At 42.8% G+C, this 15,584-nt stretch overlaps 1 protein-coding gene across 2 annotated transcripts; it reads right to left on the reverse strand.

Annotated features, from left to right (window-relative positions):
* Nucleotides 1–1,192: 1,192 nt before the first annotated feature.
* Nucleotides 1,193–15,174, reverse strand: LOC127632052 (4F2 cell-surface antigen heavy chain-like). Of its 2 annotated transcripts, none has more exons than XM_052110520.1 (10): nt 15,057–15,174; nt 14,292–14,673; nt 6,594–6,758; nt 5,116–5,210; nt 4,832–4,909; nt 4,607–4,662; nt 4,297–4,492; nt 4,057–4,164; nt 3,937–3,972; nt 1,193–2,177 (listed from the first exon to the last, which is right to left on the reverse strand). In XM_052110520.1, exons 2-10 carry the CDS (start codon nt 14,662–14,664, stop codon nt 1,800–1,802), a joined length of 1,485 nt encoding a protein of 494 aa, XP_051966480.1. In that variant the 5' UTR covers nt 14,665–14,673; nt 15,057–15,174; the 3' UTR covers nt 1,193–1,799. The 2 variants fall into 2 exon arrangements, with proteins under 2 accessions (XP_051966480.1, XP_051966479.1); XM_052110519.1 differs by lacking the exon at nt 15,057–15,174 and adding an exon at nt 14,901–15,037.
* Between the last annotated feature and the right edge of the window lie 410 nt (nt 15,175–15,584).

The raw sequence follows: 15,584 nt of genomic DNA on the forward strand, positions 1-15,584 counted from the left end.
ACCTTGTTCCCCCTTCCAGGGTAACGAAAAGGATTCTGATGGCTTGAATGGGGCATTGGGGAAGGGTACGTGCAGCCTGATACAGTTGGTCGTCCTGCACGTAAGAAAACATGCTCGCTCCTGTATCAGCAGTTCACGTACACGGCTCTGACACAACGTGGAGAGAGCGACAGAAGGGGAACGTCTAGGTTACGTATGTAACCTCCGTTCCCCGATGGAGGGAACGAGACGTTGTGTCTTCCCCGCCACGTCGCTGAGCCACTGTTGTGGCCGGACCATTTCCGGCTCCTCAGAAAAATCCTGAATGAACTCCTGTATTTGCGCCGCCTAGATACCCGTATGTCCGGGGGCGGGACATGCAAATACCGGCTGCCAACTTCTCATTGGCCTTTTTTCATAGATCAGAGGTGAATATCGGCGCTCAAGAGAGACCCCTAGTGTCGCTTCTCTGACACAATGTCTCGTTCCCTCCATCGGGGAACGGAGGTTACATACGTAACCTAGACGATTTTATAATATGGGCATATTAAAGTGCATTTTACAAATTTAACCTGAACACATATTTGCAAGCACAAGCTTTGTTGATGATAATGAGGCAGCGTAAACACTAGTTAAAATATAATCTAAACATTCATATCATATTTATATTTATACAGCTTACAATTTAAATACCTGCTTTAGCAGAAACAGCATTTAATGTAACAAAAACTTGCTTATTAGGACATATTTCAAATTGCAATATTCTGAATCCTGGCTGGCAAGTCTGGAAACAGTCCCACTAGTAACATATGTACATGTTTATATAAAATAGCATGTCAACTAATGAAAACTAAATTACTTACTTGTCTGAAATTGATTCCTCAGCTGGATCAAGTCACTCATCAAAATACAAATGACCAAATTGACGCCCTGGCTCGGGGCCTTATCAGGGGTGTCAGCTTGAGCACGTAAGTGTCTTTTAATGTCTTTAGAGCCAGAGAATTTTGAATTATTTGACATATTGTCCTCCTAGAACAGTTATGAAACAGAGTGTATCAAATCTCACCAGTTTATGTCATTAAAAGTGTTAAAACTAGCCAAGTGCGCAGAGCTTGGCATTCAAACGTCAGATCCTCGCATAGCGTCATGTGACTCTCCTGTATAGGTATTCTTAATCCTATTTAGGAATAAACAAAATGCACTCCAGTCCCATTGCAAATGTTTATTAATTTAGTTACATTTAATTTGTTTTTTAAATATACAGCGCACACATTTTACTCTACATAACCTAAAATCCTTTATCCCATCTTCATGTCATTTGGAGGCTGACATGGAATATTTTAAAGATTAAAAATGTCCAAGATTCCTATCATTTTTATCTCTGTCCTCACTGCTATGAAAAATGTAATATGCTAGTTGTTAACTAAAGTGTAAGTATCTGTCATTCATGTTTTATCCAACTTTTAACCTACAACCTAGACATAAAATATATATGTTTGAATTCAAATGCATAAACAATGCAGTTTTTGATGAACACTTCTTTCAAAACAAAATGACCATGCTTCCTTTTTGCAAGCAGAGAGGGAACATTACTGATAGCATTTGCTAAATAAGTGTCATCAGTTTAACTTGAGATGTGATTAAAGAAACTTACAATTGCATTACATCTCCCCTGTTCTTACAGTAGCTCAGCTTAACACATTTTTACCATATTTCTCCAAAAATCAGCTCAGAAAATGTTAAAAAGGTTAGCAGATTCTCTCTCAGCCTACTAATGGGATACGTTAGGCCTTCAAAAAGAAAACTTTTATGGTAACAACTCAGACGTTGTCTGACTCAAACAGTTTTATGACAATGGCCTCGTGTGGCTGTAATACGATTGACCGAAGAGACACAGGGCCTAGTCGGTCAAGTCCCGAGCTGGTTAAGAACACACCACCTTTAGGCAGACTGGGAGCCCAATCAGGGTCCAGAGTGTGAGGTTCAAAACCCAAATTAAACATCACCAGGAAGTGAACGCAGCCCCATGAGCGCAAAAAAGCTAAAGGAGGTATGGCTGTGGAATTTGGGTTGGATGAGGACATGGTGGCATTGAAGGGGAGGAAGGAGAAACTGCCAAATTGCAGAGCCTCTTCACGAGCACGCGACTGCCTCAGAGAGTGGAAGAGAGCTAGAGGTTGCTTCAGCTGTCCCAGATACTAAAATTAATTCAAATAAAGACAAACGTGTGAATGAAAATGAATACTCCACAGAAAAGTTCAACCAAAAAATTAAAATGCTGTCATAATTTACTCATGTCGTTCCAAACCCATATGACATTCTTTCTTCACTGGAGCACAAAAGGAAATATTTTTAAATATTGTTGTGATCCCTAATTTCTGTGTAATGGCAGTTTATAGGACACCAAAGTGTAAAAATCGATTTTAGTGAGAAATAACACAAAATGTTTGCTATTTTACAATGAAAATCTTTACTTTCACCACAGATCTCCTATACATGTTCATAAGTGCACGAGAGAAGATTGTTCACAATGTCTCGCATTTAAACCTTGCAAAAGCGAAACATCGCAAGTTCTCACGTACTGTAAATAGCGCAAGTTCTGACTTAAACAGCACAAGTTGTCACATGACCAGTACAAGTTATCACATGAAAAGCACAAGTTGTCACATGACCAGTACAAGTTATCACATGAACAGCACAAGTTGTCACATGAACAAAGGAAGTTGTTGTGTTAACAAGTTGATGGGTGAACAGAGCATGTTGTGAACAGCACAAGTTCTCACATGAACAGCACAGGTTGTCAAGTGAACAGCAGAAGTTCTCACAAGAACAGCACAGGTTGTCACCTGAACAGCACAGGTTTGTCAAGTGAACAGCACAAGTTCTCACACGAAAAGCACAGGTTGTCAAGTGAACAGCACAAGTTCTCATACGAACAGCACAGGTTGTCATGTGAACAGCACTGGTTGTCAAGTGAACAGCACAAGTTCTCACATGAACAGCACAGGTTGTCAAGTGAACAGCACAAGTTCTCACATGAACAGCACAGGTTGTCACCTGAACAGCACAGGTTGTCAAGTGAACAGCACAAGTTCTTACACGAAAAGTACAGGTTGTCACGTGAACAGCACAAGTTCTCACATGCCGTGAAATGCACAGGTTTTCACATGAACAGCACAATTTCTTGTGTGAACAGCACAATTTCTCACATAAACAGCACATGTTTGTACATGAACAGCACAAGTTTGTGCATGAACAGCATAAGATTTCACGTGATCATCACTAATTGTCACATGAACTGCTCAAGATTTCCCAAGAACAGCACAAGTCCTCAAGTGAACAGCACCAGTCCTCATGTGAGCATCACAGCTTCTCAAGTGAACAGCTCAAGTTCTCACACGAACAGCACCAGTTGTCACGAGAACAGCACAGGTTGTCAAGTGAACAGCACAGGTTCTCACACGAACAGCACAGGTTGTCACGAGAACAGCACAGGTTGTCAAGTGAACAGCACATGTTCTAACGTGAACAGCATCAGTTCTTGCATGAACACAAGCCATTTTGAAAGAGCTTCTCTTTTGCACTTATGAACACGCACAGGAGAACTGTGACAGTGGTCAAGATTTTCACTGTGAAATAAGTCACATTTAATTTACACATTTACTTTTATTTTTTTCTCACCAAATCGTACGCCTTGGAATTTGACGCACAAATTGCAGTGACTACTTTTATGATATTTTTGGTGCTTTTTTATCCTTTAAAATTAGTCACCACCAACTGCCATTGAATGGAATTCAAGAATCGTAACATTCTTTAAAACATCTCCTTTTGTTTTCCACAAAAAAAAAAAGAAAGTCAAATTGGTTTGGAATGGTTCGAAGGGGAGTAAATGATGAAATAAATTTAATTTGGGTAAACTGTCCCTTTCAGGTTCAGTGAGAAAGTAACAAAACTCACCTGCTGGTTTGCTGCTGACGTGTTCAAAGTACCATCCTAAACACAACAGATAATAAATACATTGTTACTTCAAATTGTGACCACAACATTGGCAAGTCAAAGAGGGTTTCCCCATCTCACCTGAATTGGATTGACCTCATCTCCAAATTTGATTATGGGTGTTCCGGGTAGCGTCATTATTAAGACGAGAATGGCTCTCTGCAGCTCACATGGTACATCTCCACCCACCTGTGATTGGTGCAAACATATGACACATGGCATGCACAGCACATAGCATATGTTCTCCTGTGTTACAAGATTACAAGAGTCTTCTGCTCTTTAATAAATTGGTACGGTCAGTCCTAAGAAATTCCCACTCACAGTCCAGCTCAGCCAGTCTCCCTGTGCAATCTGTAGACTGGCCTCCATGGATTGAGCCACTTCAGAGACCGACAATGGATGATGTGATGGAGGGATCAGTGACTTTGTAACCAGCTCCACCAGTGAACCGTTAACAACAAGGTTGGATGTGTTGAGCGTTGGAAGAGTATTCTCTGTTTGCCACACCATCAAAATTCTTTAAAAATAATAATAATCATAAAAAACGAATTCATGTAACCATGACTTACTTAAAGCACATTTATTTATTGATAGACATAAAGTATGCCACTTTCTGTTCACGTGGCAATACCTTTCATCATCCTGTGAACTGAACTCTTGCATCAGCACACTCCACTCCATTAGTGTCTGCAAACCATAAATACACATCCATTTCTACCCCGGTACTGAGAACTTGCTCCAAACAAAGATATAAATAAAATATACAACCTTCTCCACATCATTTCTCAAAGCCGAACTCCTACACAATTTTCCACACAACTATAGAACACATCAGTCTTTTTTCAGATGGTTTTACCTTTGCAGTGAAGACAGCGTCTGTGTCACAGATTGCAAACCCTGAAACACCTTGCTCCAGCCAGTACCTCAATGAGTCCTGGAGAGAGAGATATGTTACCACATAAGCAATAATAAACCAAAGGTGGGCAGAATTATGACATAACCCTATTAGCTTAAAAAAAGAACAAAAAGTACTGTAGTGTAATAAAAAGTATTGTAATATGGTACAGTGATGGTATCTTTTTTTTTTTTGTCATGAAACTTCTTGTTTTACATAATGTTGAGAGAGTGAATATACATTACCTGAATGTGCCCTGATGTATGGTACCAATGCTCAGTGCCATTACTCTGCTGCTCAGACAGGTCCAATGCACAAAGGTCCAACATTATTTTCACACCTGAACCAAAGCAGGTGGATCAAGTGGATAATTAAAGGCATAGTTCACCCAAAAATGACAATTTTCTCATCATTTACTAACCCTCGTGCCATCCCAGATGTGTATGACTTTCTTTCTTCAGCATAAAACAAACAAAGAATATCTCAGCTCTGTTGGTCCATACAATGCAAGTGAATGGTGACCAAAACGTTGAAGGTTCAAAAGCATATAAAAGCAGCATAAAAGTAATCCATTTGACTGCAGCGGTCAAATCAATATCTTCATAAACGAAATTATAGATCAACAGATCAATATTTAAGTCCTTTTAACCATAAATCTACACTTTATCTTTCACATTCTTCTTTTCTTTTTGGCGATTCACATTATTTATGCACATCGTCACCTTCTGGGCAGGTAGGAGAATTTATAGTAACAAAGGACTGAAATATTGACTTAAATAAGTGGTTTCTCACCCACACTAATCATATCGCTTCTGAAGACATGGTTTAAACACTGGAGTCGTTTGGATTACTTTTATGATGACTTTATGTCCTTTTTGGTCCTTCAAAATTTGAGTCACCTTTCACTTGCATTGAATGGACCAACAGTGCTGAGATTTTATTCGTAATAATCTAATAATCTTCGTTTGTGTTGAGTGGAAGACACATGTGGGATGGCATGAGGGTGAGTAAATGATGAGAGAATTTACATTTTTGGGTGAACTATCCCTTTAACATTGCCTATAAATGGTCTGAAATCGATAAGTTAAATTATTTGGACAATTAACCAAGTGGCATTTATTGTAGAGAAAGGATTGGTCAATTAAACCATTTCACAAAAATAAGTTTGTTAGATTTTAAATGATAAAACAATAGATATGCTTCTCAAAATTAAGATAAAAAGTATTTGGACCCTTTCAAGTTGTTAAGTGTTTGTTGAACATGTCCATAGATAATGTGCTGAAATACACATGTGGTTACTCTGCTAGGACACCTGTACGAACTTGAGGGGAACCGACTTCAAACATTTATTAAAAATCACATAACAGTTCATTAAAAGTACTGTAATTGCAGAAATGCCACAGAAAATTGAAGTATGGACGAGCATCATTATTTATTTGCAGATGCAACTTGGTTTGATATTTTGTTAGCCAATGACAGTCGAACACTTCTAAGTATCCAAATGCTTTTTGGGAGGCCACTCTTGATGACATTCTAGGATGATAAAATATGGCTCAACCACATCATCTAGTGACTTTTAAGCATAGCACAATCATGACCCAAACCAGTGAGATGCTGTATTTATTCAAAACATTTCATGGTTATAAGATGGTGAATGCCAGAAATACCAAATACAAAAAAAGAGCAAGTGCAGTAGTAAAGATAATTCATCCTGCCAATCTACCTGCTTTATGGCTTTCTTTAATAAGCCGCTTGAACTGTGGAAGAGTACCAAGCTGTTGGTCAATCTCTGTCAGGTTTAATGGGGAATCGTCATGTGGGAACAACCCCTCAAGGATCACAGCTCCGACCCCCAGTGACTTCAGATATGGCAGCTGCTCGGACACCTCTGAATGAGAGACATACATCATAATACCAGCTTTAGTAATGGAATTAGCTGAAATGTTCTATTTCTGCAGCACTAGCATCACCAAATGGAATTGCAAAAATAATAACATAATAAACAGATTCCAGAAAACTCCTCCCATCTTCTATTGGTTGTACAAACAGATAGTCCCACCCCACACTTACACCAAGTGCAGAGCAATAAAACTGTCATCTGTTTGGACACTGTTAAGCATTTGTCACAACTGTGTTAAATGTCCTGCATTGTGGTTTCTGGACACACTTCATAAACCCAACATTAACCTTGACTTTGACATGTGGGTGTAATTTCAGTCATGATTAAAGTTGAGTGAACAGACTGTTTTGAGAGCAGTAGAGGTGATGTGAAATCAATCAAATAAAACTAATTAGGACCTGAAAGTCTTTAAAAATTACATAACATTTTTTTGGGACTTGGCTAAATACGGATAAACAGTGATTTGCTGTACAGCTAAATATAACATTTAGGGCAATTACAATTAGTTAATAATTAAATCTTGTTTTCACTGACAGTGACTTTTATGTGAAATACAGATATTTGATTCATATTAAACAAATAATTGTTCATGCTAGGTTAAAGCTGAAGTGTGTTACTAGGTTATTTTCAAGAAAACTGTGAACACTGTCTCTGTGACGCTATTAAAATTCCTCTGTTTGTTCTGAGCGGACCAATCCAGCATGACACAACAACACTGACTCAACCAATCCCGAGAGTTGAATCTGTTTGTTCAATCAAAAGCAGAAGGGGGGCCTGTACCACGAAGTTCGTTGAACAAACTTACAGAATTTGTTACAGGATTAAGAGTTGCAGGATTGGTTTACGAGCTGACAAATACAAAACCATTCCAACCCAGTTTAAATGGTAACAAGATGCTCAATATAATCCTTTCTGTTAAATCAAGAGTTTGATCCTGCATTTAAGAATAGTTCACAAGGGGCCTGGGTAGCTCAGCGAGTATTGATGCCGACTACCACACCTGGAGTCGTGAGTTTGAATCCAGGGTGTGCTGAGTGACTCCAGCCAGGTCTCCCAAGCAACCAAATTGGCCCGGTTGCTAGGGAGGGTAGAGTCACATGGGGTAACCTCCTCATGGTCGCAGTTAGTGGTTCTCGCTCTCAATGGGGTATGTGGTAAGTTGTGTGTGGATCGTGGAGAGTAGCATGAGCCTCCACATGCTGTGAATCTCCGTGGCGTCATGCACAGCGAGGCACGTGATAAATGTGCGGATTGACTCTCTCAGAAGCGGAGGCAACTGAGACTTGTCCTCCACCACCCTGATTGAGGTGAGTAACCATACCACCACGAGAACCTACTAAGTAGTGGAAATTGGGCATTCCAAACTGGGGAGGAAAGGCAATAAAGTTATAGTTTATGAGAACGTGCACATGAATGAGGGACGTTTGCAACAAACATCCAATCATGTGAAACATGGAGCAAGACCATGGGATCAATTTCTCAGTTTAAGGCTGATCATAATGAAAATATGAATACACTGAAACACATTTACACTGCACAAGAGATCACTATGAAATCATAAAGAATTAAAACTCATGATTTACTGTCAGAGTGCAACAAAAGGATCCAAATGCAAAAGGTAACTCAAATCAAAGTCTTTAATGATCAACAACAAAGGAAGTCTGTAGTGGATAACACAGAACTGGAACTCAAATGATGCTCTCCAGGAAGACAGCTACACAGAGGGTACTTGTCAGGAGAGGAAACTTGGAGCAGAAAGTTCACTCGAACAGAAGGTACTGGTCCTTGTAGAAAGTAGCTTGAGCAGAGTAAGCCTTGTAGAAACTCACCACAGCAGGTAACAGGATACACTAAGACGAGCGCAGCTACACATGACAAGACGTGGTGAGTAACTGCTGACAGATGAGAGAGCATTACACAAAGCGTAACACACACAATAATCCGACACAGAACAGAGAGAGCAAACACCAGAAGTAGACAGAGTAATCAGACAAGACTAGAAACAGGTGTCACTGCAAATCAGCGCGAGCGCTGATTGAGATGATCAACAGGTGATGTCAGAGTGCAACCATGTAAGTGTGTGTGCTGGTGTGCGAGTGAGATGAGTGTGTGAATGAGTGTGTGTAGTGAGAGAGAAACAACCCAGATCCTGACAGTACCCCTCCCTCAACGAGCGCCACCCGGCGCTCCTGAGGGAGAGGCCTGGCGAGCCCGGTAGAAATCCTCGATGAGCGAGCGGTCCAGGACGTCCCGGGCCGGGATCCACCGCCTCTCCTCAGGACCGTAGCCATCCCAGTCCACCAAGAACTGGTGGCCACGCCCTCGAGGGCGAACATCAAGCAGCCTGCGAACTCTGAAAATGGAAGCCTCTTCGTCAAGAGGTGGAGGAGGAAGGGTGGGACGGGTGGGAGCACGAATGACAGGCTTAATACGAGACACATGAAATACAGGGTGTACCCGGCGTAACTGATGAGATAATCTTGACAGCTGCCGGACTAAGGACCTTCACAATAGCAAAGGGACCGACAAAACGGGGCATAAGCTTACGTGAGACCTCGTGTATAGGTAGATCTTGAGTGGAAAGCCACACCTTCTGCCCACATACGTATCTAGGGGCTTTAACCCGACGACGATTCGCAGCTCTACAATTCGTGCTCTAGTGCGACATAAAGCCGATCTCACTCTCCTCCAAGTACGCTTGCACCTTTGAATATGGGCCTGTACGGAAGGCACGGAAGTCTCAGAGTCTTGTGATGTAAAAAGTGGAGGTTGGTAACCGAGACAGCTCTCAAATGGGGACAACCCAGTAGCGGACGACGGCAGAGAATTATGGGCGTATTCAGCCCAGGGCAACTGATCGCACCAAGAGGCAGGGCTCTGTGAAGTCAAGCTGCGCAACATGCGTCCGAGAATCTGATTTGTTCGTTCGGCCTGCCCATTAGTCTGAGGATGGAATCCTGATGACAGACTGGGGGATGCCCCAATCAGTCGGCAGAATTCCCTCCAGAACTGAGAAGTGAACTGAGGCCCTCTGTCAGAAACAATGTCCGAAGGAAGACCATGAATCTTAAATACGTGATCAACCATTACTTGGGCGGTCTCACAAGCGGACGGTAGTTTAGGAAGAGGAATGAAATGAGCTGCTTTAGAAAAACGGTCGACCACAGTGAGAATAACCGTGTTGCCGGCGGATGACGGGAGACTGGTAACGAAATCTAAAGCAATGTGCGACCATGGGCGTGACGGAATGGGAAGTGGTCTGAGAAGGCCAGCAGGCGGAGAGTTGCCTGATTTTGTCTGGGCGCAGACAGGACACGACGCTACGAACCGACGAATGTCACGTTCTAGTGGGCCACCAAAATCTCTGGCGAATAGCGGCCAAGGTACCCCTAACACCGGGATGCGCGACTAATTTAGAGGCATGACCCCACTGGAGAACGGCTGAACGAGCGGTCTCGGGAACAAATAACGTACCCTCTGGGGCACGAGGCGGTCTGACAACGTGTGAAAGAGCCCTCTTTACGGCCTGTTCGACTCCCCAGACGACAGCTCCGACCACGCAGTGTTGGGGAACAATAACCTCCTTGGTCGAAGCCCCCACTGAAGAACCGAACTGCCGCGAGAGAGCATCGGGTTTAAGGTTCTTGGAACCTGGTCTAAACGAGATCGAGAAGTCAAAATGACCAAAAAATAATGCCCAGCGGGCCTGACGAGCGTTAAGTCTCCTGGCGGAATGGATGTATTCGAGGTTCCGGTGGTCAGTCCAAACAATAAATGGAACACTGGCTCCCTCCAACCAGTGCCACCATTCCCCCAGAGCTAACCGAATCGCCAAAAGCTCCCGATTACCCACGTCATAATTGCACTCAGCCGGCGAAAGACGATGGGAAAAGAAGGCGCACGGATGAACCTTGTCATCAAGAGAAGATCGCTGTGACAAAATAGCCCCCACCCCAACATCGGAGGCATCGACCTCGACTATAAATTGTCTCTCAGGATCCGGAGTGACTAAAATGGGCGCGGAGGAGAACAACCTCTTGAGTCGTTCGAATGCATCTTGCATCACCTCAGACCAAACGAATTGAGACTTGGTCGAGGTGAGAGCAGACAGAGGGGCCACGACTTGACTAAAATTACGAATAAATCATCTGTAAAAGTTAGCGAATCCCAAAAACCGCTGGAGAGCAACACGAGAATCCGGAATAGGCCAATCGAGAACCACCCGCACCTTCTCGGGATCCATGCTGATACCCTCAGCAGAGACCACCGAACCCAGGGACGTGACCGATCGAGAATGAAATTCACATTTCTCTGACTTGACAAAAAGGCGGTTCTCGAGTAGTCGTTGTAAGACTCGGCGAACGTGTTGGATGTGTACTTCGAGAGAGAGTGAGAAAATGAGGATGTCGTCTAGATAAACGAACACAAAGACATTTAACATGTCTCGCAAGACGTCGTTGACTAACGCCTGGAATACAGCGGGAGCATTGACCAGCCCGAAAGGAAGAACGCGGTATTCAAAGTGACCAATAGGGGTGTTAAAAGCGGTCTTCCATTCGTCTCCCTGCTTAATACGAACGAGATGGTATGCGTTACGTAGATCCAGCTTTGTGAAGACATTTGCGCCCTGCAAGATTTCGAAAGCCGACGACATAAGGGGCAAGGGGTAACGATTCTTGACCGTTATGTCGTTCAGCCCCCGATAATCAATGCAGGGATGCAACGAGCCATCCTTCTTCTTCACAAAGAAGAACCCAGCACCGGCAGGAGAGGAGGACGGGACAATAATCCCAGCGTCAAGTGACTCGGAGAGGTATCTTTCTAGAGCCTCCCGTTCGGGCGCAGAGAGAGAATATAATCTACCACGGGGTGGCGTGGTGCCAGGATGGAGATCAATGCTACAATCGTAAGGGCGGTGAGGCGGTAAGGAAACGGCCCGGGAGCGGCTGAAAACCGCTCGCAAATCGTGGTATACCTCCGGGACTCCAGACAGATCTCCAGGCTCCTCCTGAAACACAGCAACAGAAGAAACCACAGGAATAGCAGAAACTAAACAATTTACATGTCATGAAAGACTCCAAGACAACATGGTATTCTTGACCCAGTCAATATGAGGGTTATGTTGGACTAGCCAGGGATGTCCTAACACAATGGGGGTATAGGAAGACTGAAAAATGAGAAAAGAAATAGTCTCTTGGTGGTTTCCAGAGATAACTAGACTCACCGGACAGGAGACACGGTGAATCTCAGACAAAATACTACCATCTAGGGCGAAGACGGTGGTACTATTGTTCAAGTCCACTAGAGGGACGTTATGTTCCCGAGCCCATTTCTCATCAATAAAATTCCCTTCAGCCCCTGAATCGATTAGTGCGGAACATGAAACAGTAGAACCAGCCCAACGAAGAACCGCAGGCAGGATGGTGCGGGACTTGGATGGAGAGGACGTCACAGTAGCGCTCGCCAGTACTCCTCGGTCTACTGGCGAGCTCTGGCTTTTAACGGACATGAAGCGGCAAAGTGGCCAGCCGCGCCACAGTAAAGACACAGTCTGTTGGAGATGCGACGTTGTTTCTCTTCAGCCTGGAGGCGAATGCTACCCAACTGCATGGGCTCAGGGTCTGGTCTGGAAGCAGCGGAAGTAGATGGCTCACTAGGTGTAGCGGAGATTGCTCGAACACGTCGCCGTTGCTCAAAGCACTTGTCAAGACGAATCGCCAGCTCTATCAGTTGGTCGAGCTGGTCAGGTGAACCGCGAGCATAAATCTCCTCCTTCAAATTAACATTCAGACCCTCCAGGAAATGAGCAACCAAGGCAGGCTCATTCCACTTGCATGTGGTGGACAGGGTGCAAAATTCAATGGCGAAATCGGCTGCAGTTCTTCTCCCCTGATGAATAGTGGTCAGAAGACGTGAAGCCTCGCGACCAAAAACAGACTGGTCGAAGACCTTAATCATCTCCTCCTTAAAGAGATCAAAACGACTGCAGTAGGGTGTCCCTGCTTCCCAAGCGGAGGTTCCCCACTCACACGCATGCCCAATCAGTAACGAAATCACAAAGGCGATACGGGCGCAATCACTTGCGTAAGTCTGTGGTTGCAGGGAAAACACCACCTCACACTGAGTCAAAAAGGCTCGACACTCAGTCGACTCACCGGCATAACATGGGGGATTGTTCACACGAGGTTCTGGAGGAGAAGGACGACTCTGAACTGCTGGTGACTCCTGGTGCACATGGAGAAGACGAGCAGATAAATCATTCACCTGTGCAACCAAACTCTCCACCGCATGTCTGGCAGCAGATAATTCCTCCTCATGTCGACCCAGCATAGCTCCTTGAATCTTTACCGCAGAGAAAAACGATTCCTCCTCTGCTGGATCCATCCTTGGTCGGATTATTCTGTCAGAGTGCAACAAAAGGATCCAAATGCAAAAGGTAACTCAAATCAAAGTATTTAATGATCAACAACAAAGGAAGTCTGTAGTGGATAACACAGAACTGGAACTCAAATGATGCTCTCCAGGAAGACAGCTACACAGAGGGTACTTGTCAGGAGAGGAAACGTGGAGCAGAAAGTTCACTCGAACAGAAGGTACTGGTCCTTGTAGAAAGTAGCTTGAGCAGAGTAAGCCTTGTAGAAACTCACCACAGCAGGTAACAGGATACACTAAGACGAGCACAGCTACACATGACAAGACGTGGTGAGTAACTGCTGACAGATGAGAGAGCATTACACAAAGCATAACACACACAATAATCCGACACAGAACAGAGAGAGCAAACACCAGAAGTAGACAGAGTAATCAGACAAGACTAGAAACAGGTGTCACTGCAAATCAGCGCGAGCGCTGATTGAGATGATCAACAGGTGATGTCAGAGTGCAACCATGTAAGTGTGTGTGTGCTGGTGTGTGAGTGAGATGAGTGTGTGAATGAGTGTGTGTAGTGAGAGAGAAACAACCCAGATCCTGACATTTACACTGCACAAGAAACTTAATTAGAAATATAAAAGCTTTTATATTAATTTAAATGAAAAGCTTTATATAATTTTGCACTATTAAAAATCAATATAGTATTGCATGATTAATAATGAAAAAATCAATCACTTATATGAGAAATATGTCATATTCAATAATTAGAAGTATTTGCTCTTTTTTTTCTAGCAACATGTCAAGCAATAAATACATATTTGGTTGGTCGTATTTGATGTGCTTTTATTGAAATTAAATAATGTGAAATAATGTATGTTCATCTCTAGCCCATGAAAGAACAAGTTTGGGTGACATTAAAATTCAGAAGGAATAACCTCTTTTATTTATTTATTTGTATTATTATTTATCTGGCTTCCATATCTAAAACTTCTGAGCAAAAATAATAAATAAATAAATACAAATCTGCCTTAAAAAATAGGCTAATGTGTCACAAAAGTGTATCTATAATGTTCCATATTCCCCTAATCTGCCAATTGCTGTTATTGATACGTCTGTCAATTCAGTTTTTGTTTATTCTACCTTACTTACTGCTGATACTGCTGGTCTCTGTACTGTCTACATCCATGAAGAGTGCCGGCTGCAGATGAAAAAACACATCCCTCTGCCACCAGTGGAGTGAAGGATACACAGCCCTTGGGGTCTGAATGATTATTGCGACTGCAGTGCCGAGCATAATCAGCCAACTGATCCAAAAGACCAGAACTAGTCGAGAGCGAAATTTCTTCCATCCTGGTCCGCCGGCGCACTTCTCCAACTCCTCTTTGCTCAAGGGCTTCCAGATGTACTGGTGGACCTCTGGTTCAGGGATAAGGAGAGGAACAGCCTCTGACCCGTCCAGAAAGGGGAATCGTCCTCCAGGTGTTGTGCCATAGCCTGGATCACCTTCAACATGTAGTGGCATCTGATGTCACTGGATATTTGAGGAGCCATGGAGAGGAGAGCATATCAAATCATACATGATGAATATTGTTCAGATGTCTTTTCCATGGTAGACCCAAAATAGATTCTCAATTCTGAACAATTATGTCTTTTGTCTATTAAAAAACTTTCCATTTAAATTATACTTTTAAAGAAAACTCCTAGTTAAAATCCCAAGTTCAAGTGGTTCCTAGTATTAGTTGTAATTACAGTACTTACTGTACATGTAACAGGAAAGCAAGTGTGACAAATTCAAGCCTATTCATTTGCAGTAGAAAAGTCTTCCCAGCAGTATACTCTAGTCACAACAGGCAGAACCTTTTCACTTAGAATTGCTGTAGAAAGCTTCATTCTAGTCCATACATTGCACCTTACCTGTTAGGAATGTCTTAAATTGAAAGATCTCTGATTGTGATGGTTGCTTTTGTTTCAGTTTTCAGTTTATTGCCATTACAAACACTCCATTTGTTTAGTCAATGTAAACGAAGAACAGGTTCAGCTGACCTTCTATGAGCTCCAAATGCTCCTATATCCTTGAACTTCTGGTCTAAAGTAAAGGTATGTCAGGATCACCAAATATAGGGTTCAAGTAATTAGTATAGAGGTGCCATGACCCATAACACTTTACTAACACATTCAACAGAGCTTGTGGTACATTGGCTTTTGGCCAAGTAACATAGCATAACCTTGTAATTATCAATTGTTTGTGTAAGAGAGAGAGATGTGTGTGTGTGTGTGTGTGTGTGTGTGTGTGTGTGTGTGGTGCCTCTTTGTAAAACAGAGTGTTACAAAACTTAGCCTTAAACTTTTTTAACCTTTTATTACAGCACATATGTTTAGCGTTACTACCGTTAGTGTTTCTGTATCAAGCACTCTCTTGATACAGAAACCTGCTGGATTCAC

This window comes from Xyrauchen texanus, chromosome 38 (assembly GCF_025860055.1).
Source record: "Xyrauchen texanus isolate HMW12.3.18 chromosome 38, RBS_HiC_50CHRs, whole genome shotgun sequence".
NCBI lineage: Eukaryota > Metazoa > Chordata > Actinopteri > Cypriniformes > Catostomidae > Xyrauchen > Xyrauchen texanus.

What these genes read in the sequence shown, in the direction of transcription:
- LOC127632052 (XM_052110520.1), bottom strand. Translation starts at nt 14,664, where the DNA reads ATGCCACTACATGTTGAAGGTGATCCAGGCTATGGCACAACACCTGGA. An exon ending in TAAAGAAAGCCATAAAGCAG is followed by an intron (nt 5,211 to 6,593) that starts GTAGATTGGCAG and finishes GCTTTGGTTCAG; the next exon opens with GTGTGAAAATAATGTTGGAC. An exon ending in AGTTCACAGGATGATGAAAG is followed by an intron (nt 4,493 to 4,606) that starts GTATTGCCACGT and finishes TTATTTTTAAAG; the next exon opens with AATTTTGATGGTGTGGCAAA.